This window comes from Gracilinanus agilis, chromosome 5 (genome assembly GCF_016433145.1).
Source record: "Gracilinanus agilis isolate LMUSP501 chromosome 5, AgileGrace, whole genome shotgun sequence".
NCBI classification, from domain to species: domain Eukaryota; kingdom Metazoa; phylum Chordata; class Mammalia; order Didelphimorphia; family Didelphidae; genus Gracilinanus; species Gracilinanus agilis.
Window position 1 is genome coordinate 8,674,337 of NC_058134.1, and position 21,690 is coordinate 8,696,026.

Consider the following 21,690-nt stretch of genomic DNA (forward strand, 5'->3'; position numbering starts at 1 on the left):
GAGAGAGAGAGAGAGAGAGAGAGAGAGAGAGAGAGAGAGAGAGAGAGAGTTTTAGTTTGGAATAAAAGGAGGACAGGAGAAAGAACCAGCATAAACAAATAAAGAACCATGCCCAATGCTCTTAAAGACAGGTCAACTATTGTAATCCAATTCAGCTGTCCTATTTGAGCCTGTTTCCACAGCTGTTAAGTAGGGATGATAAGAACATTCACATTCATACCAGAATACCTTAATGCTGTGTCCTGAGAAATGTACATTTCTGGGACTGGTGGGGCCAAGAGAGGCTGTCACCTAATATGTGAAGTCAAGGTCTGCAGGGGTTGTCCCAAGAAAAAGGCATTTTATGACCCTCAGCCCCAGGACTGAACAAGAGAAGGAGAGTCCAAGTCAACAAGTAATTCCAACCATTTTGGAGAGCAATCGAATCATGCCCCAAGAGTTGTAAGACTGTGTATAGAACCCTGACCCAGCAATAAATACCATTATTAAATGTATTTCCTTAGGGATCAGGGTAAAAGGAAAAGAACCTATACATTCTAGACTCTTTCTAGCAGCTCTCTTTGTAGTGGCAAAGGAGTAGAAATTAAGGGGATGCCCATCCATGGGGGAATGGCTAAACAAGTTGAGGCACATGGTTGTGATGGAATACCACTGCACCATAAGAAATGAGGAGCAGGTTAATTTAAAAAAAGAACCATGGGAAGATTGACATGAAATTATGAAAAGTGAAATGTGGAGAACCAAGAGTGTGTGTGTGTATGTGTTTGAAGAGTGACTTTCTCCAGTAGCTGGGTGGCTCACTGGATTGAAAACCAGTCCTAGAGATGGAAGTTCCTGGATTCAAATCTGACCTCAGCCACTTCCCAGCTGTGTGACCCTGGGCAAGTCACTTAACCCCCATTGCCTGCCCTTACCATTCTTCTGCCTTATAGATGGAAGGTGAGGGTTTAAAAAAAAGTGACTTGTGTATGTTCACCTCCAGAGCAAGAACTACTAAATAGCAGTAAGCAAGACAGAGTTTTCTAGAGAGAGATCTGCATACATACACATCTACCTTTTTGTCAGATGATACCTTCTCTAGCATGGGGACAGATGGGAGTTATCTGGGAATTTTCAGGTAACAAATAAACAAATACACAATATATGTTTAATTACTTTAAGAGCCAAGTAATTATTAAGCGCCTACTATGTGCCAGACACTATGTTACACATTGGGGTTGCAAAGAAAAACCCAAACCAAACCGCCAACAGCCCCTCCCTGCCAGGATTCATAATCTAATGAGACAATAGGCAGACAAACGAGTGAATCTGTAGGATGAATGGATGATCATCAATAGTGGGAAGAACAGGGGGCCGGGGTGGGAGGGATCAGTAAAGGCTTCTTGTACAGGCAGGATTTTAGCCAGGACCAGGAGAAGCCAGGAAATCTGGGAATGAGAAATGAGGAGAAGAGCCTCCCGGTCATGGGGAGAGCCAGGGAACATGCCCTGAGCTGGGAAATGGCTGTTGGGGAATTACAGAACTCATGACTGACCCCAAACCTGTCCCAGGCACAAGGGGTGCCTGGTGTGGTGATGGGTATTCCGCTTGTGCTATCACCTGACTGAGTCATGGAACTCAGTCTGAAAATGCAAATTGAGCATCCCTAAATGGACGTTGAGGTCAAGAAGGTGGAGCCCCTGAAGGTGCTTTGAAGGAGATCTGGGGAGAATCATCGGGGATAGCGAGTGTCCGTCACAGAAGAGCTTGCTTGTTCTTTTCTCCCCTTTTTTTCCAATGGGAAGAAGTGGGGGGAAGCGAAAATAAATGCTTATTGATTTTTAAAAATTTTAAATGAAAACAAATGAAGATAGGCTGGTCACTGGAGAGAGGGAGGAATCACCATTGCCCTACCCTGTACTCCATGAGTGTCTTCTGGGTGCCAGGAAAATATGTGGAAGGCCCCCAGCCTGTTGGAGGGAGCCTAGGTTGCAAACGAGTGGACAAGAGAGGGACAAGATGGCCATGCATGAAAGAGTTGCAATTTGCATTATTGGGGTGCCCAATGGGTGACCTCCCCGATTCACTGGTGTGCGAGAGGAGCAAGAAGAAACCTGTCCTGTCTAAGAGAGAGCCTCAGTTTCCTGTCTGATCCTCCCCTTGGGTTCCACGGAATGTCAGAAAATGTTCCTTTTGGTGCTGGTTAAGTTCTGAACAAAATAAGGGGGAAAGAACAACTCACTTCCAGAGAGTCGCTAATTTAGATGTAATTCCGAGAGCTGTGAGCTTCCTGGGAATGAGTGATGTTCAGTGAAGAGGGTCGAAGTAGACAGAGCCAGGGGGAGGGAGGAGGGGCCAGCATAAGCCTGTCTTCCCTGGCCTGGGCTCATGATCTCAGAGGCAGTTGGGGAAGGGCTGCCAAGGGCCCCACAGTAGCAGGAGGGTGCCTGGAGCCCCCGCTGCTCCGGGCGTTCTGCTTCTGACATGGGGAACATGTTTTCCCCGGTCGCTCACAGAAAGTTGTAATAAATCCATCATTTCCTTGCGGGGTTGACAAGGTTTGGTCGGAATGAGGCTTAGCACAAAGTTTGTAATAAAGCAGGTAATCGGCCCGAACCAAGCCTGGATTTCGAATCATGGCACTTGTAGAGCGAGGCGGGCGACACTCTCGACCTTCCCTTTTTATAGATGAGAAGGGCAAAGGGGTTTTATCGGAGGGGTCCCAACTGGTGTCCAAGCTGGGACCAGGACTGTCTGGCAGCCCTCGTTGGGAGTATCATGGTCCATCCTGGATCCCGCACTTCACAAAGGACATTGATAACAGAGGAGGGTCCACACGAGGGCAGCCAGGATGGTGAAGAACCTCGAGTTCATGCCAACTGAAGAGTAGCGATGCAGCCTGGGCATCTCTAGCCTGAAGAAGAGACTCCTGGCAGGAATGAGGGCTCTGAGAGTGACTTTTATAGAGAGGGAAGAATATCTCAATTGAGTCTTATGGCAATTAAAACTTCTGAACCGTGGGACAATCCCAGAGTGGTCTGTGCTACCTCGGGAGGTGGTAGGCTTCCTCCTCACCTTGAACCTCCCAGCAGAAGCTTGTGGCTCTCTGAGCCTGGGGGATTCCTTCATAAAGGCTTGCGTGGATACAGTCACCTTTCAACTCAGAGATTCTGGAATTCTTTGAGTGAGGGAGTAGGCAACGTATCCAGTTGTGATATCGTGTTCGGGTTTCGTAAAATACTGATTTTCAAAAGTCGGGGAGTATCGAAGGAGGAGAGCTTTGCCTACAATTTTCAACAAAACAGTTCAATTGGGCAAGCATTTATTAAAAACAAACTGTCGAAGAGGCACCATACTTGGTTTGGGGATGGAGACGATGGTGTTTAGCACCCCCTTCCCTGACCTCGAGGATCTGTGATTTTACTAGGTGATACGACATGGACATAGACAGATAAATTCCAGAAAATCAGAAGAGGGAGAGAGCATTAGTAAGAAGAGAATTCAGAGGGACAGGGAAAGGTGTTGAGGAAAAGCTAAGGAGTTCGGTTTTGAAAATATTGAGTTTGGAGTGTTTATGATACATCTAGTTCAAAATGTTCAAAAGGCCATTACACTAGGGGAAGCTGGGTGGCCCAATGGATAAAGAGTCAGGCCTGGGGACAGGAGATTCTGGGTTCAAATCTCAGGTGCTTCCTAGCTGTGTGACCCTGGACAAGTCACTTAACCCCCATTGCCTAGCCCTTACTACTCTTCTGCCTTAGAATCATTCCTGAGTATCAATACTAAAACAGAAGGTGAGGGTATAAAAGAATGAGAGAGACAGACAGACAGACAGACAGAGACAGAGACAAGAGATTATACTGAAGCTAAAGAGAGAGATAGTTGTTAAATATGAAGTTCGGGGAGTCATCTACATAGATTCATAATTGAATTGTTGGGAGCTAAGGAGACCATCAGGTGATGTGCTATAGCAGGCACTGAGAAGGAGGCCCAGGATAGAACTTTGGAGGATCCCCAGTCAAGGGACACAACTTGGATGAAGAGCACCAGAGGAGCCTGAGGGGTGGTCTGACAGGCAGGAAGACAACCAGGAGAGAGGGGTGTCCCGAAAGCCTAGAGAGAAGAGAGTATCCAAATGGAGGGAGTGGTCAGTGTCAAAGGCTGCCAAGAAGTCAAAAAAGATTAGGACTTGAGAGGCGAAAAAGCCATGAAGTTTCCCAGTTAGACCACTGGTGATTGTGGAAAGAATAGTTTTGGCTGCACAACAAGATAGGAAACCAGATAACAGAGGAATTGAGTATGAAGTTGACATCTACCTGGGAGGCAACTTGTTGCAGGAGAACCTTCAAGGCCAAGTTTTGCTTCCTTGAATCAAAAACGTTTTTACAGTCAATAATATAATCAATCATCAGAGGAGGATCTTCTGTTCTCTACAATTTGGAGTCAGTTGTGTGATTATAACGATGGGGTCTGCTGTGGAATTACATGATCATTAATAGAGTTGTTGCACAACGTTCACTAACAAGTTAACTTCCTAATGGCCCCTGGGCAATTTGGGGCTGTTGTCACCAACCCACCACTACCGGGGCTCAAGCAGGTCACTCTTGCCATTGTGGGCACTTGTCCTAGTCATTAGATGGTTCTGTTGCCAAGAAGCTACTTTGTAAGCCTAAGAATGCTACAGAAGCCTGAGCCATTATTATGATCAGTGCCTAGCACCATGCTCTGCAGTTGGGTTTCCTTGGGCAACTCATAACACACCTCTGAACCTCTGTTTCCCCATCTATAAAAGAGGGATGATGACACTACCATCTTCACAGGGTTGTGGGGAGGAAAGGATTCTGTGAAGCCTGGAGGGCTTTACAAAGGAACTCCTAATTCTAAGCATGAAACTTCCTTTCTTCCTCACAGAGGTCCGGGGATGGCTTTGGGTGCAGAATGTGGCAAATGCTGTCAGCTCATGTGCTGTGTGAGTCTGGCTTGATGTCTTTTTCCTCCTTGTTTTTAGTTAAAAGGTCAGATGACTGGGTTTGGAAGCAGCGTATTGGGAAATGGAGGTGATGTCAAGACAAAAGCTATCAACATTTTAAGCAAATAAGTGTGTTAGGCAGAGCCTTGCTAAACACCTGAGGCAGTGACAGAAAAAAAAAGCCTTTATTTTGTATAAATTCTGCTTTTTCAGCTCTGCAGCATCGCATTTTTGCTACGAAATCATTGTCTGTCAGAACTTTACCTGGACCACAACAACCTGTACGAGATAGCAGGTATGGCCTCCCGGGTCCATTTTCCTCTAAAAGACATTCCCAATGAAAGTGTTTCCAAAATGCCTGGTGGCTTTCAGATGTGTGATTGTCCACGATAATCCAAGTTGGGATTTCCAGTTACTGTGGCCAAGACAAAATGGCTCTGGTGGTTTCTGCTATCTCTTCATTGAAGGGCATTTCCATACCCCAGAGCCCAGGCCCAGCTCAATATGGGCATTTCTCTTACTGGAAAGGAACGTTTTGATATTCTTTTAGAGCTTCGCCATTTGTCTGTCTAGTTGGAAATCATCCTGATAGGGGCCAGCCAATCTGGTTTTAAGAACCTACGACGTTAGACTATGGGGAAACCCAGCTCTCTACAGGGTTTTTAGGGTTTTCACAGCCTCCTTGATGCCTCCTCATTGGAATCACATGCCTTGTCTCCCTTGCTGTCCTCCTCTTATGCCTTGTTGGGATGTGGAGGCAACCTTGGATTCTAGAGAATGGTGCCATGTGATGTCCCTCTGGGAAGACTTCAGGTATGAGCCTGGCGGCCAGAACTGGGTGTTAGTTGTGAAGCGGCCCAACTAAGTTGGGAAGAGGCCAGCATGGAAAGCTTGGCCACTGTGATGTTTCCCAGAGTGTCTGCAATGGCAACTCAAACCAAAATGAGGACCCCTAAACCGTAATACCAGTAACCTTATCTAGAGTCGCTTGTATTTTTCTGTATGTTGGTAAGGGTTTCCCAGTTATATTTTGATCTGGTTCTGTCTCCTTGGGGGGGGGGGGTGACGGGTCCCACAGGCCATGTTTAAGTCCCACCTCTATGCCATGACTTAGAGGGATAATAATGATGGAGATGGAGGCAGATAAAATCACAAAAATTCTGAAATATCCTGGAGGTGTTGGCCCCAGGAGCTCTCTCTTTACCCCAGTGTCTAGCCTACCCTGTTCTCAGTGGCAGTAAAGAGCTGGTGGGGATCGCTGGCCTCTTGTCAGTGGTTGCTGGGGCAGAGTAGGCAACCTCATGTCCCTGGAGATAACTTGTCATCATCATCACCCATCTGAAGAGGCCTAGCGGATAGAGAGCTGACCTCAGAGTCACAACCCCCCACCTCTGACACATTCTGCCAGTGTGACTCTGTTTGGGATCACGCTCTCTGTCTACAAGTTGCCTAGAAAGTATTGATCTCCATTGGTGAAAGGAGTTTTCTCACCTGGGAGTTCCCCAAACCAATGACATCGCAGGTGTGGTCCTCCTCCCTGTCTGATAGGATCAAACCTGGGCCATGAGACCCTAGTTCTAGTGCTGGAAGGGACCTCAGAGGCCGTCTAGTCCAAATTCCTCATTTTACAGATGAGGGATAGGAAAGAGCTTACCTGAAGTCCTAGAACTCATAAGTATTGGAGGCAGGAGATGAACTCTGGCTCCAGAGTCACTGCGGTGTCTCCTTGACCATGATGCTCCCCAAATAATGGTGATTTTGTTTGAATTCCCTGCTGAAGCGACTTTTTAAAAAGGTTTTCTGGATCGATCGACTTGTGATTGAGTTTCTTTGATTGGCTGAATCAATCTAAAACTGATGTGGACTATAGCTAGGTGGAATGAAGAAAGAACAAAAGAAAAGTCCCACAGACTGCACGAGGACCTCCCCACATTCCCACCTGAAGGGTTATTAGGAAAATAGATAGAGATCAAGAATAGAGAGATCTAGAAGGGGGACTATAGTGGTCATTGAGTTAAAGCCCATTTTACAGATGAGAAGCTAAGTCCAGGGAGGTTAAGGAACAGTCCCTGGTCAAAGAGATTAGAGGTGCCTGAGGCAAGAAAAAAAAAACCCATTTCCCCCTAACTTTAAGCCCAGTGCTCTTTTCTGGACACCTTGCTTCATTGAGATCTAGAATGCTTCCTTTGCCAGGCTCTGCCAGTGCTCATCTGTTACTGAAAATCAAACCCTTTCTCAATAGCTTCAGAAGACTCCATGACTTAAAAAAAATATCAATGGCACATTTGCCTTTGCTTTGGCCTCTGGGAAGGGTTTTGAGGAAGCACTCCCTTCCCCCTTCCCTGTCCTCTGCTGCTCTCTTCCAGGCCTGCGACATTTGGCCTCCCTGAAGATCCTCATGCTTCACAACAACCAGCTGAAGAATCTGGATGCGGTTTTGGATGAACTGAAGCAGATGAATGGCCTGAAGACGATAAGTATGACCAAAGAAAGTCCCCAAATCAGCACAGGGGAAAAATGCGTCCTGTGGCTTTTAGGGCTGTCCAAATGAACTTATATATAAATATACATTCCTTGCATGTCTCTGGAAGGGGGAAATTAGTGTCCTTAATTCATGCTTTCTTCTGTAAGAAAAATGGGCTGCAGGTACCCCTCATTCAAAATATTTATTTACATTGAAAGCATGGTGCTGTGCTCACAGAGATGACCTAGTTCCTGATCTCCTGGTCCTCGCAGGCCAGAAGTGATACAAAGGAATGGAAAGAACACTTGACTTAGAACCCTTGAAACATACCCAAGCACAGGATCCTCTTCTGGAAAAAAAGGGGGTGCTGGACTAGAATTCTCAAAAATCCCTTCTAATCCCAAATCTTGTCATTCTTCTTACACACACACACATACACACCCCCCTCTAATATAATGCAGAATCTTATTGTACTCTAAGAAAACAGTGAACAAAGTGCTATAGATATACCAAGGAAGGAAAGCAAATATAAGCATAATCTGGTAGAGTGGTTTGGAATCTTGCAGTATTGGAGACCTCTTAGTTTATTGATGTGGTTATACTGAATTTGGGTCTTTTTAGTCTTTTATTTTCTTATAAAGCACTAAGTTGGAGGCATCTAGGTGGCTCAGTGGATTGAGAGCTAGTTCTAGAGATGGAATGTCCTGGGTTAAAATCTGGGCTCAAATACTTACTAGCTGGGTGATCCTGGGCAAGTCTCTCATCCCGCATTGCTTAGCCCTTACTACTCTTCTGCCTTAGAACAATACATATTATTGATTCTAAGAGGGAAGGTAAGGGTTATTTTAAAAAAAGAGCAACAATGACAACAACAACAACAACAAAGTTGTGATTAGGCTTTTGAGAGAGAAAATCATGGAAGCTCTGTGGCTAAGACCATGTTCATCACACAGTAGAATGGACAATAAATGTAGATGGGCTAGATTTCCCTCCTGATGATAGAAAAGAATGCATAAATTGTTATGGTACAAGCATAGAAGTCCCTGATTTTGAACTACCAAAATATCCCAACTCTACTATGGTCTGTTGTCGGTACTTCTTTATTTAATTGGGAGGAGTAGCTTCTTCATAGCTTTGATGTATGGATTAATTTTTTTTTTTTTTTTAGTCTTTTTGACTTGGTTAAAAGAAACGGGGATATTCTTGTAACCACTGATCTCTCTGGCTCATGCAAGCAGAAAGATTAGATGCTTTCAGTGATGGAAGGAGTGTTTGGTCATGAATTCTTTTACGATTTCTCACCCAGCTCCCAATTCTTTAGAATGGAAGCACAGAAGAAAAATAATCTCCTTATATATTACATATGTAATATAAACGCGGTGTCCCTGGCATTTATAGGTAGAGATGTTATGGGATTCCTTTTGATTTTAATGTCTGAACCAAACCGTTGAAAAGTCTGAAAGTGGCGTGTAATGCTTCATCCTGTTCCCAAATCGGCCACCTCCGGGGTCCTTTACTCTCCGGGATACATTACTTATTGGCCACCTCTATGTGGAGATGTTCTGAGTTTGACCCGAGATCCCAGCGATCTCCTTTGAAAACGAGAGAGAGTGCTTTTTAGCTCCACAAAAGTGCCACTTTGTTTGCTTTATTAGCTCTTATACCCCTAGCAAAGTGGCACCGACCCGCCAGTCTTCTTTTCCCTTTTTGCTAATGGCTTGCCACATGCGAGCATTTCTCCTTCCTCAAGCACATGCTTGAAGCGGGCACAGGCAGTTTTGATATATTGTTTGGTGAATGAAAATGACTTCTCTTCTGAATCCCGAATGAGCACGAACAAGACAGCGCTGGCGCCAGCAAGGTGTGTGCAGCCCTGAGTAGCCTCCAGGGAAGGTGGATTAAATCGCATTAACCTATTGAAAGTGAAAGTGTGAGCAATTCCACTTCATCTTTGCGAAAGGAATGCGCCCATCCATCACGCCAGACTTTCCAAACATTCAGACACAGGAAGCTGGTTTCATATCTTGGAAACATAATTCATGGAAATTCAGCATCATCAACCGTAAACTCATAAATCCCCCACCCTGGATGTTTACTAGGGGAGGAGGGAGGGGGGGGAGGCCGTGAAAAAGAACGTTTTCCTCCTGGGATATTTCTAGTGGAGCTGAAAACGAGTTAGAAGGCTGAGATGCCAGCCACGGTGGTGGCCATCCCCCCACCCCAGAGGAAAGCCATTTTTTCCGTGCCTGGGCTCACAGGAATGCCCTTCCCTTTGGCCTCTGTGGTGAGGCTCATTGAACAAGTTAGCACGAGAGAGAACATCGAGTTGTTACTGTAGAGAGTGTTTACTGAGTAGGAATTCTGGGATCTCAGAGCGCCTTCTGACTTCCGTGAGATGCTGAGGTGTTAGTCTGGCTTTAGGGGAGCCGGTCATGGCCCTGGCTCTGGGCAGACTCTCACTCTTACGTCGTTCAGACCACGGACAGAAGTTCTGCTGCACCAGTAACGGCGGGGGGAGGTGCTCGAGGAGGAAATGCCTCTTTAAAGCGCTTGTATCGTTACTGAAGAGGGAAAATCTGGATCAGATGGCCAGGCGGCTCAGCAAGGGCTGGGGAGGGAGGGAGGGAGGGAGGGAGGGAGGGAGTATGGCCCGGAAGTTTTTGAAAAGAAACTTCAAATTGCCTTTGCAGGTAACTGAGGAACCAAAGAAAATAGGTCTGTAAAAGAGAAAAGGTTTGCTCCCTTCCCACTGCCGTCTACAGGAACGTGCATCGCACATACGGGGCTTCCCGAAAGACGACAGGACGGACAGGCGGACAAAGGGCTATGTGGGAAGACGAGTCAGTGGCCAGCTGTTCCCCGCCCTCTGCACCTACGTGGCTTCGCCCCCCCTCCCCCCAGCCTCCTGCTGTTCTCTTTCCCTACAAACCCGCATCGCCACGGCTAAGGCCACTTGGCACTCCTGGCCCTGAGCGCAGAGCTTTTTGGGATGCTGCTGCCACCTGCTGGCGGGTCCAGGCTTTACCACCAGACGCAGGTTGACACCTGTGGAAGGCATTAACTCCCGCCTTTCTGAGCAGGTCCAACAGAACAGGCCCTCCGTCCGGTCTGTGGGGATGCCACCCGGGGCCGCTGAGAGTCCTGCGGAGCCCGCACTTTGCAGTTGGCCGCTCTACTGAGAGAGGAAGCGCGGGATGGCTGGACTTTGAGTCGGGAAAGCTCGGGTTCGAATTTGGCTGCGGACGCTCACGACCTGAAGGACAGCTTTCCCGGGAGCCTGACCTGGGAAATGGGGAGATGCCGCCTGTCCCGGGGCGTGGAGGGAGTGAGGAAGACTAGGAGCGCCTTTAGAAAATTCGAGCCAGCGGGAGACCGGCGCGGAGGGGACCCTCGAGGCCATGGAGCCCGCCGCGCCCTTTTTAGAAGCAGCGTTGGAAGAGGAGCTGGAACCCCCCAGCCTGGAGCTGTCCATGCAGGAGGCAAAGGCATCATGTTCACTGCTGCTGCCGGCCACAAGCTGACCTTTCAGGGGGGAAAATCCAACCGAAACGCCAGGAGAGGGGCCCTTCCTGAGGCCACAGGCAGCTCCTGAGCCCCACAGAGGCGCCCCCCGCCCGGCGAGGAAGGCATTTCCCCATGGAAACACTGTGGCCCGTAGCGCTGGATTCGTTCGCCCAAAGCAGGGATGCTCGCGATCTGGAGACTGCCTGCGGCTGGCAACACCGGGGAGTTCCAAGTCTAGACTTTCCTGAAGGCGGAGCGCCCGTGGCCATCTCTCTCTCGTCTGTCTCTGTCTGTCTGTCACTATCTCTTTCTGTCTGTCTGTCTGTCTCTCTGTCTTTCTCTGTCTCTGTCGGTCTCTATCTCTCTGTCTCTGTCTCTATCTCTGCCTGTGTCTGTCTGTCTCTATCTCTCTCTATCTCTCTGTCTGTCTCTGTCTGTCTCTATCTCTCTCTGTCTGTCTCTCTCTCTATCTCTCTGTCTCTGTCTCTCTGTCTGTCTCTCGCTGTCTCTGTCTCTCTGTCTGTCTCTCGCTGTCTCTGTCCCTCTCTGTCTCTGTCTCTCGGTGTCTCTCAGCTCTCCCAGGAATGGAGCTCAGCGGAAGATCTCAGGCTAAGAGGTCTCCCTCCACATGCACGAAGGACTCCCTTCTCAGAGCCAGCTTCGGAGCAAGTCCGAGGCTCAGGCCCGGCTCTGAGGAGCCCCAGAAGGGCCTCCTGGAAGCGTAGGCGGTGCCCTGGGGGGCGGGTGTTGAAGTGGCCTCGGACTGTAGATTTAGAAAGTCCCTGAAGCCAAGCCTGTCATTTTACAGATGAGGAAATCGGGAGCCAGTTTGTGACTTGGCCAGGGTCACACGAGTAGTGGATTATCTGAGGTTCGGAGTGGAGGTCTCCCCCCCCCCCACCCCAAGGCCACCATTCCACCAGGCTGAGGTCTTCCTGGTTCCGTAGGGCATAAAATCGTAGTAACAAGAATAGCATTTCTGTAGCGCTTTAAGGTTCACTTGCATCTATTCTCTCCACTGATTCATATACCAGTCTTAGGAAGGAGACACTATGGTGCCCATTTTAGAGATGAGAGACCTCGGGTAAGGGGTAAAGGGACTTGCCCAAGGCCACACAGCAAATGTCACAGGCAGGATTTGTCTCATGTAAGATTCGTGTTTGTTTTGGACTCCTTTTGCAGATCTGTACCAGAATCCTATGTCCCAGGATACAAAGCACTACCGCTTGTACACGGTCTTTCGCCTTCCCAGCGTGTGGCTACTTGACAGGAAAGGTGAGGCCTGTGTTATGTGCCAGAGGACTCTGGGAAGGGGATCATGGTAGCCTCTAGTGCCAGCAAGCCATCGTGGTTCTGACAGCAATCCTGGGAAGATGTTGTTATTATCCCCATTTTACAATTGGAGAAACTGAGGCTCATCGAAAGGGACTTGCTCAGTGTCACCCAGTTAGGAAGCATTAGGTCAAATTTGAATTCAAATCTTCCTGATTCCAAGGCCAAAGCTCAACGCACAGTGGCGCCTCCTCATGGCCAAGAAAAAAATTAGAATCTTTGTGGTACTTTATTGACGCCTTTCTCTCATATCTCAAAGTGCCTGGACCCATTGCTGGGGTCTCAAAGGCTGTGCCAGAGGAGAACAAACACTGTTAAGTTCTGCTGGAGAGTTAGTGTGTGTAATGATAACATTCGGGCGGCATCTAGGATGCTCCCTATAAGTGCTTTACAAATAGGACCTCATTTGATTCTCACCACATCCATGAGGTGAGGACTATTATTATACCCATTTTATGGATGAGGAAATTGAGGCAGAAAGCGGTGAAGTGACTGGCCTAGGGTCACAGACCCTGCCTCTGACACTCATCTCCGGTGTGATCTTGAGTCGATGACTTCCCCTATAATAATAACTAGCATTAATAATGCCAGTGGGGAAATGGGATATATGATAGTATAATATATTCTATAATATGATGTATGCTAATATGTAACATTACTACAAAATAATATAACACTGTATAGCATAATATCATATAGAATAATATAATAACTCATATTTATCATGCTAGTGGGGAAATGGGAGAGTTGGATGAAATATGGCAGCTGGGCTTGACCCCAAGCCCAAAGCTCTGTGCCTGGGGGTGCCTCAGCCTGGTCTAGTCCTTTGTATTCTCAATTAGATCAAAATGAGCCTCTCGGGGACTGTGTTGCAGTTAACAAAGGAAGTGTGCTGAGTGGCACCATGGAAAAGACACTTGGCAAAGTCCCGGCCCCGACCTCATAGAGGTGGCTCCTCTCCTCTCCAAACAAAAGAGCATCCAGGCTTTGGAGGCTGGGCAGTGTTGCCTAGTTGATAGAGCACTCGGCCTGGAGTCTAGTAGCGCTGAGTTCAAATCTTACCCCAGATTCTTATTAGTTATGCCACTGCAGCTCAGTAGTTTCAGCTGTACCTGACTCTTTGGAACCCCACTTGAGTTTTTCTTGGCAAAGGTGCTGGACGGGTCTACTGTTTCCTTTTCCAGCTCATTGACAGATGAGAAAACTGAGGCAAGCATGGCTCAGTGACTTGCCCAGGGTCACACAGCTAGTACACATGTGAAGTGGGTCTTCTTGACTCCAGCTCTGGTGCTCTATCCCTTATACCACTTGGCTGGCCCAGGCTAGCAGCTGTGTATGGGCAGGCAAGTCACTCCCTCTGAGGCTGAGGCTGCTCCCTGGACTGTAGTAAGGACCAGAGAAGATCTGGGGGGAGGGAGGGAGGGAGGGGAGGAGCAGAGCCTAGCAAAAATAACTGTGAGAAGTCCTCCTGGACATCCTTGTTTGATGCCTCAGGCAATGAGGAATGTGTGTCCAGCTCGAGCCACTTTAGCCTGTTTGCCTCAGTTTCTTCATCTGGAGAAGGATCTGGAGAAGGAGACGGCAAACCTCTCCAGTATCTTTGCCAAGAAAACCCCAGATGAAGTCACAGAAAGAAAACAGCTGAACAACATGGAATTCTAGACCCTTCCAGTTCTAGGCTGTTCTAGTAGGAAGGACCCTTGGAGCTTCTAGAGGCCAAACCTTTCGTGTTTCCCATTCAAGGATTTAAGAGAATTCTGAGCTTGAAGGAAGCAAAGAATGCAGCAGGCGCCTTCTTCCCTCCCCACTTGTCTGACCAGCCGGTCATTTCTTTCCTTTGGTCCTACGGGGACCCTGGCCATGGACGTTGCTGCTAGGCTTCCATTTGCCCCTCTAATGACATGAGGATTCCTCCAGAGGAGAATTGCTTTACAAGTTCAGTCGGCTCCCCCCCACCCCCCAAATCACTTAACTTGAAAAGTTGGCCATGCTGCAAGCCTGTTGCGTGGATTTGAAATTCTCCAGTGCCTCAACAGTGACTTCCTTAATCTTTTTTTTTTTTAAACTCTTACCTTAGAATCAATACTGTGTATTGGTTCTGAGGTGGAAGAGCTAGGTGATGGGGGTTAAGTGACTTACCCAGGGTCACACAGTTGGGAAGTGTCTGAGGTCAGATTTGAACCCATTTTTGGGCCTGAGTCTCTAGCCATGGAGCTACCCAGTTACCTCCTTCCTTGATCTTTTTTTTTTTTAAAACTCTTACCTTCTGTCTTAGAATCAATACTGTGTATTGGTTCCCAGATGGAAGAGCTAGGCGATGAGAGTTAAGTGACTTACCCAGGGCCAAACAGTTGGGTAGTGTCTGAGGCCAGATTTGAACCCAGGACCTCTCATCTCTGGCCCTGAGTCTCTTATCGATGGAGCTACCCAGCCACCTCCTTCCTTGATCTTTTGCATCCTAAATTTTAGTCTAACTTCACTGAGAGTTTCCAGTTTAGAAAATTATAGCACCGAAATGGAAGCAATATGGAATTATATTTGCTCGCTTGAAGCATGATGGGAATATCTTCTCTCTGGTAGTCATAGTGCCAGATGGGCGCTTAATGCCAAACATTTGTAAATCCAGTTCCATTCCCAATACTTTTACGTTATCCATATATGGAGATATATTTTGCATATATGGCCAATCATATATATGTCTCCCATCGACGGAGCACTTTACATTTATCCTTAATCTGCTGTTTTCAACAGCACCGTGAGCTATTATTTACTTCCATTTTATAGATGATGAAAATGAGGCAGACAGATGTTAAGTGACTTATCCAGGGTCACACATCTAGAAGGTATCTCAGTCTGGATTAGAATGCAGGGTTTCTTGATTCCAAGTCTAGTGTTCTATCTTAAAAGCCACCTCCCTGCCTCAGGGACTGAAATCCATTTAGAAAAAAGGACTTTTGGGGGCAGCTGGGTAGCTCAGTTGGAGTGAGAGTCAGGCCTAGAGACAGGAGGTCCTGGGTTCAAACCCAGCCTCAGCCACTTCCCAGCTGTGTGACCCTGGGCAAGTCACTTGACCCCCATTGCCCACCCTTACCACTCTTCCACCTATGAGACAATACACCAAAGTACAAGGGTTTAAAAAAAAAAAAAAGAAAAGAAAAAAGGACTTTTTTCGCCAAGGAAAAGCCCTGGAAACCGCCTGAGCTATTCCTCAGGGAATGATCATCGCTTTGAAAATGTTCTGCCTTTCTCAGAAATTACACTGAAGGAGAGAAGACAAGCCTTTCAGATATACAACAACGAAAGGTTTCGCATCTATCAGACCATAGCGTTTCGAGAGAGAATAGATACATTTTTGAAGCCTCAAATACCCCACAAGCGCAGATCGACAGTGCCCAGAGGTACGTAGGGGCAGGGGAGGGTCCCTAAAGCTACCACAGAATAAACCTTCACACACACATACACACACACACACACACACACACACACACACACACACACACATACAAAGTGCCGCGGCACCGAGCATTTATGGAGCCAAGCACAGGCGAGATTCAGAAGGGCTCTGACCATTCCATGCCCCAAGAAAGAAAGGCCAGGCTGGGCTAGGAGAAGCAAGACTTCTGAATAGCATTTACCCGCCAGCAGGCCGGGGGGTAGCCAAGGCTAATAAATCGCTGGCCTTTAAACGGTGCTTTAAAGGGAACAAGACATTTTAGAACTGTTTCCTCACTTTATGCAGGCCACAACCTTGGGAGGTGGGTGCTCTTATATCCCCCTTTCATAGCCTAGAAAACTGAGGCAAACAGCTGTCAAGTGACTTGACCAGTCACTCACTCAGCTTATAAGTATCTGAGGCTGGATTTGAACTCGGGTCTTCCTGACTCCAGACCTAGCGCCACTGGGCCATCTACCAAAAAAAAAAAAAAAAAGAGTGTCTTTAAAGAGAAGAGGGCTGGAAGAGATGAAAGGCTGGAATAAGGCCTGGTTCTAGGGCTGGGGATGGGTCAGGATCACTAGGGTGGAAGATTCCCCCAGGATGATACAATTCATAAAGGGTAGCCGGAGGACTGGAACCCAGCTCTTCCAGATTGAACGCTCGAGTCAAAGGCTGTAGGGACATCGGGATGGATGAGGATTATGAGAGCACCATCCGATTTGGCACGAAGTCCTTCTTGGCCTTGAAGAGAGCAGTTTTAGTTGAAGGATAAGATCAGAAGAAGCCAGATCGTAAGAGGTTATTGGAAGCATGTGGGAGATGAGAAGATGTGGCTGGAGATTGCCAGCAGTTTGCTGTGAGAGGGAGGAGAGAAGGATGCTGCTAGATTGAGAGGCTGCAGGAGTAATGAAGGTTTTCAAAAGATGGGAGAGAGCTGAGCGGATGTGAAGGCAGCAGGGAAGGAGCCAGTGAATAAGGAGAGACTGAAAATCGGGGGGAAGCTACCGGACATCTGAGTAGAGGGCATGGGGAGAAGGACCGTCTCTTACTAAGAGCCTGGAGCAAAGGGAGATGGTGAGTGGGACTTGCAGAAGACTGCAGAGAGGAACTGGTGAAAGGGGATACTTTCCCCCCAGAGAATTCTGGGCTACGTCCTTTGCTGAAACCGTGTGGGCAGCTTGAAAAGAGTTTTGGGACAGACTCGGTGGGGAATGTGATAGAAACTGAGAAGCATCAGAGAGCTGGCCTATAGCAGCAGGGGTTCATGGAGACTGGAGGTCACTTAGGGAGTGGATTCAGGTTGTGCCACCTCTTCCTGTGTATGAGGAAGACAGATGGTGAGAGGGATTCAGGGCTGGGGACTGGGAAGGGATGATGGGACAATGGGGGCCAGTATTTAAGAGTCAACCACAGTGGCAAATTGAAACTAGTTCCAAATGGAAGAAGAGCGAGAGGAGAGCAGAAGAGATAGACTGGGAAGGCATGGAGGGAGGAGAGATGGATGTTGGGGTGAGGTCAGAGAAGGGATTGCAGAATCCACTGAGGGATCAAGGCCAAGGAAAACTCTTAGGGCAGTTGGTTCTGGTGAGGGAGATTGTGGAAGGGTGAATACTTGTGAGTGAGGAGAGGGAGGGTTGAACATCCAAATCCTGGAAAGGCAGTGAAGGAATGGGAGGAGGAGTTAAGAACATGGCTAAGCAGAGCAGCCACATTGACAAGTAAGAGCTGGAAGCTTCTCCAGGGTCTGTCTTGACATTTATATTTATGTCCCCCCACCCCACCTTACAACACAGGGTTTGGCACATGCTGAGTGCTTAATGTTTTTTCATTCATTCATTCATTCATTCATTCATTCATTCATTCATTCATTTGATGTATCTGCATATAAAGGACAAAATTTGGGATGGAGAGGAATACTTTGAGCTCCTCAACAAAGAAGGGAGAACTTCCTTCTGGTTATTAAATGTAAAAATGTAACCTAATGTTTGAAAATACTCACTTAAAATCTCTTGTCATTCTAGAAAACGTCTGTTCTAATCAGTTGAACAAGTAAGTACTGATGGCGACTTCAGGGCAATTGGGGTGTGCTGGGTTTTCAGAGAGGCTTAGCTAACAAATGTTTTCAGGTAGTTCTTGACAATTTGTGTTTCCTCCTTCAGGGAGTCCTTGTTCTCGTGTCTTCCATTTATCCAGTGCAGAATGAAAATGACCATTATCAATTTTTGTTGAGTCCTTATAGATTTAATTTTTTTTTTGCTAGTGGTATTATTTTATTTATATAGGGAGCTCTCAGTGTGGAACTCGCATTATCCTGGCAGATTCATACCTGCTCTAAAACATAGGTGCCTGAGGCCCTGAGTAGGTAAGTGACTTGCCCAAAGTCACTCAGCCCTTAGCCTGTCCCATGTAGAATTTGAACACATGTACTCCTGATACCAGTTCTCAATCCATCAAGCCATGCCAGCTCTTGAATTTTAACCTAATAGAATGGACCAGCTTTCCTGTTTGAAGCTACCTTTGATTTGTTTAATAGATACAAACCTTCCTTATCTTGACAATTAATTTCTTTTCTTCTAATTTTAAAAATGATTTAAAACTATTTCGTATATTGACTCACTTGAAATTTATAATGGTTTATATATATGTAGATACATATGTGTATATATATATATATATATATATATTTGTATAGTATACGATGAAGCTCTAATCCCATTTTCTAACACAGTGCTAATGAGTTTTCCCAGAAGTTTCTATTGAAGAGTGATTTCCTTCCAGAGAATTTTTATCACCTTGGATTTATCAAATGCTAATCTATAATAAACATTAAAAAAATCTCTTACCTTCAGTCTTAATATCAATACTGTGTATTGGTTCCAAGGCAGATGTACAATAAGAGCTAAGCAATGAAGATTAAGTGACTTAGGAAGAGTCTGAGGTCAGATTTGAACCCAGGACCTCCCATCTCCAGGCCTGGCTCTCTATCCACTGAGCCAATTCACTGCCTCCTAAACTATACTTTTGATTCTAATCTAGATTATCTATGTTGTTCCACTGACTACATTTTATAGAACATATTTAGTACCAGGTAGTTTTGACCATGACTATTTTTATAGTATGATATAATCCAGGACAGTGGGGCCAAACTGAAAGAGAAATGGGTGTCTCTAAAACATTACTTAGGATTCCTTCTGGCTCTGTATTTGCTTAGAAAATCCCACATAAGCATTATTCATGGTCTATCTTGTTAAATATTGCCCACTTACATTTTAATCTAGCTTTGGCAATCCGGAGTGAACTTGGTCTAGAATAATGCAATTTTCATTTCCTCTTCCTTCCCCATAATTCTCCTTGTTATTCATGTTATATATTCTCCAATGTAAACGTTGGTATTCCATTATTCAGTTTTATAAATTTACCCACTGATAGTTTAGGCCAGATGTTATTAAGCTCATTAGTGATTTTGGACTTATGCCATTTTTATGAGATGGGTATTACCTCGTCATGTCCACTGCACTTCTCTCCACTCTTTGTTTTTTTTCTTTATTCCAATTCTTTGAAAGGCGTGCCTTTGCAGCTGTTGTGTAGGTCTTGGCTTGTCGATGCTCAACTATTTGAGCCACTGATTGAAGTCACAGACAAGTGACCTTAACTAGGTAGAAAAAACAAAATTCAAAACAAACCTGTTGTGACTCCCTAGGATAAAGTCTTTGTTCAAATTTAAACATTTTCAATGATTAGAATTTTAAAAGAGAGAAATATTTGTTTCACTTTTTAAAAATGGGGCTGCTAGTTAGCTCAGTGAGTAGAGATGGGAGACCCTGGGTTCAAATTGGGTCTCAGATACGTCCTAGCTGTGTGACCCTGGGCAAGTCACTTAATCCCCCATTGCCTAATCCTTTTCTACCTTATATTGGCAGAAGGTAAGAGGCTAAAAAAATGAATGAATCTCCCTAACTGAATTCAGCCCTCTATTCATTTTTTCACCCCCAGCTCTCTTCATGATAAGCCATAGACCTAGCCTTGAAGTTGCGTGGAATGGGACAGATGGCCACTGGAAAATTCTCCCCAGTGGGTTGGCTCCAAAGGGATCACTTGGGGTGCATGGCTACATCTGTCTAGTTTTAAGTTGGGGCAAGGTTTGTGGGTTCTGACAACCTGTCAGGACCTTCTGCCTTCAGCATTAAACTATGTCTCCCAAAGGCTCCAGGTCAGAGCACTCATCAGGGGTTAGCCTTTCTGCAGGCAGACCCAGAGCCCTGAATTTGGCCCAGGATTTCTCAGAAGGCTAGAGCTGGAAGAAAGTTAGGAAACCCCTTGGGGTGTTAAGAAGGAAAATTCCCTTATCCCAATAGTCACAACCAGTGTCAGAGACATAGCTGCCCCTCTTGTCTTTTTTTAAAATTAATTAATTTAGAATATTTTTCCATGGTTACATGATTCATGTTCTTTCCTCCCCTCCATTCTTCCTCCTCCCATAACCAATGAGCAATTCCACTAGGTTTTACATGTATCATTGGTCAAGAGCTATTTACTTATTATTGATATTTGCAATAGAGTCTACATTTTAGACTCTATTAAGTTTAGAGTCTACATCCCCAGTCCTATCCCCATCAAACCATGTGATTGATCCTATCTTTTTCTTCTGCATTTCTGCTCCCACAGTTCTTTCTCTGGATGTGGATATTCTTTTTCCTAAGTCCCTCTGGATTGTCCTGGGTCGTCTCATTGTTGCTAGTAGCAAAGTCAGTTACATTTGATTGTGCAACAATGTATCTGTCTTTGTGTACAATGTTCTCCTGGCTCTGCTTATTTCACTCTGATGAGTTCCAGGAAGTCTTTCCAGTTCACATGGAATTCCTCCAGTTCATTATTCCTTTCAGCACAATAATATTCCACTACCATCAGATACCATAATTTGTTTAGCCATTCCCCAATCGAGGGACACCCCCTCACTTTCCAATATTTTTGCCACCACAAAGAACATAGCTATAAATATTTTTGTATAAGTATTTTTTCCTATTATCTCTTTGGGGTACAAACCCAGCAGTGGTATGGCTGGATCAAATGCCCCTCTTGTCTTAATGGAGTTTTCTTCATCTTATTTTGCATTAAAGCTAAGGTCAATGTAATTGGACATGAAGGCAAACTTCCATTTAAATATGCATTAAATATAATAAAGAGAAACAGTGTGTTATGGAAAGAGCCCAAAATGTTGAATCCAAAGACTTGGGTTTAAATCTCAGTTTTGGCACTTGTTGCTGTGACCCTGGGCAATTCGCTCTACTTCCCCTTAGTTCAGTTTATGTAAAATTAGGTGGTTGGTTCAGATGGGCCACTGATGTCCTTTCTTGTTCTAGATTTCCAAGCCTATGTTTTTAAACAGGAATCTAAGTATCATAAAATAAAGTAGAAGGAGCTCTGGAGTCAGGGAACCTAGGTTCAAATCTCAGCTGTGCTCTTCCTGCCAGCAATCTCCCCCTTTATCAGTAAAATGGGAGTCTTGCACAAGAGGACATCTAAAATCCATTACAATACTAACCCTATGATCTCTGAAAAAATAAACATTTAACAACTGGATTCCAAATATAGCTCAATAGAATTGCAAAGTTTTATCTAAGGCATGACCAAGAACCACATGAAAGCTCCTTGGTCATTATCTCAATGGGCCAGAAGAGATGGGGAAATCTCCCCCCAGTTTAAGGTCCTCAGGACAAGGATGTGCATATACTGGCTTCTCAAAGGGGATTTAGTGCATTTCTGATTTGAATTGAGAAGACATTGATGGGACAGCTTGCTGGTATTCTTCTTCCTAACATTCTTCATTTCCCCCCCTTCAGGAATTTGTTTCACAATAAAGAAGATGCTGTTTTTGTTCGGGCAATGAAGAGATCTTCTACCCGGTTTACCATGTTGAATTGGGACAGCATCCCCACCAGAGTGGAGAAGCATACTGACAGTGAAGCCAAGAGAACCATGGACAGAATGACTCTCTGGATAAGATAA

At 45.8% G+C, this 21,690-nt stretch overlaps 1 protein-coding gene across 1 annotated transcript in view; it reads left to right on the forward strand.

The window, feature by feature from the left end:
- Positions 1-21,690, forward strand: part of LRRC72 (leucine rich repeat containing 72) — a 33,608-nt gene extending 11,918 nt beyond the window's left edge. The window contains exons 4-9 of the mRNA XM_044679440.1: positions 5,162-5,243; positions 7,315-7,425; positions 12,099-12,191; positions 15,500-15,646; positions 17,706-17,733; positions 21,525-21,690. Of these exons, the coding sequence (XP_044535375.1) occupies positions 5,162-5,243; positions 7,315-7,425; positions 12,099-12,191; positions 15,500-15,646; positions 17,706-17,733; positions 21,525-21,690 (627 nt within the window). The remainder of the gene's footprint in view (positions 1-5,161; positions 5,244-7,314; positions 7,426-12,098; positions 12,192-15,499; positions 15,647-17,705; positions 17,734-21,524) is intronic.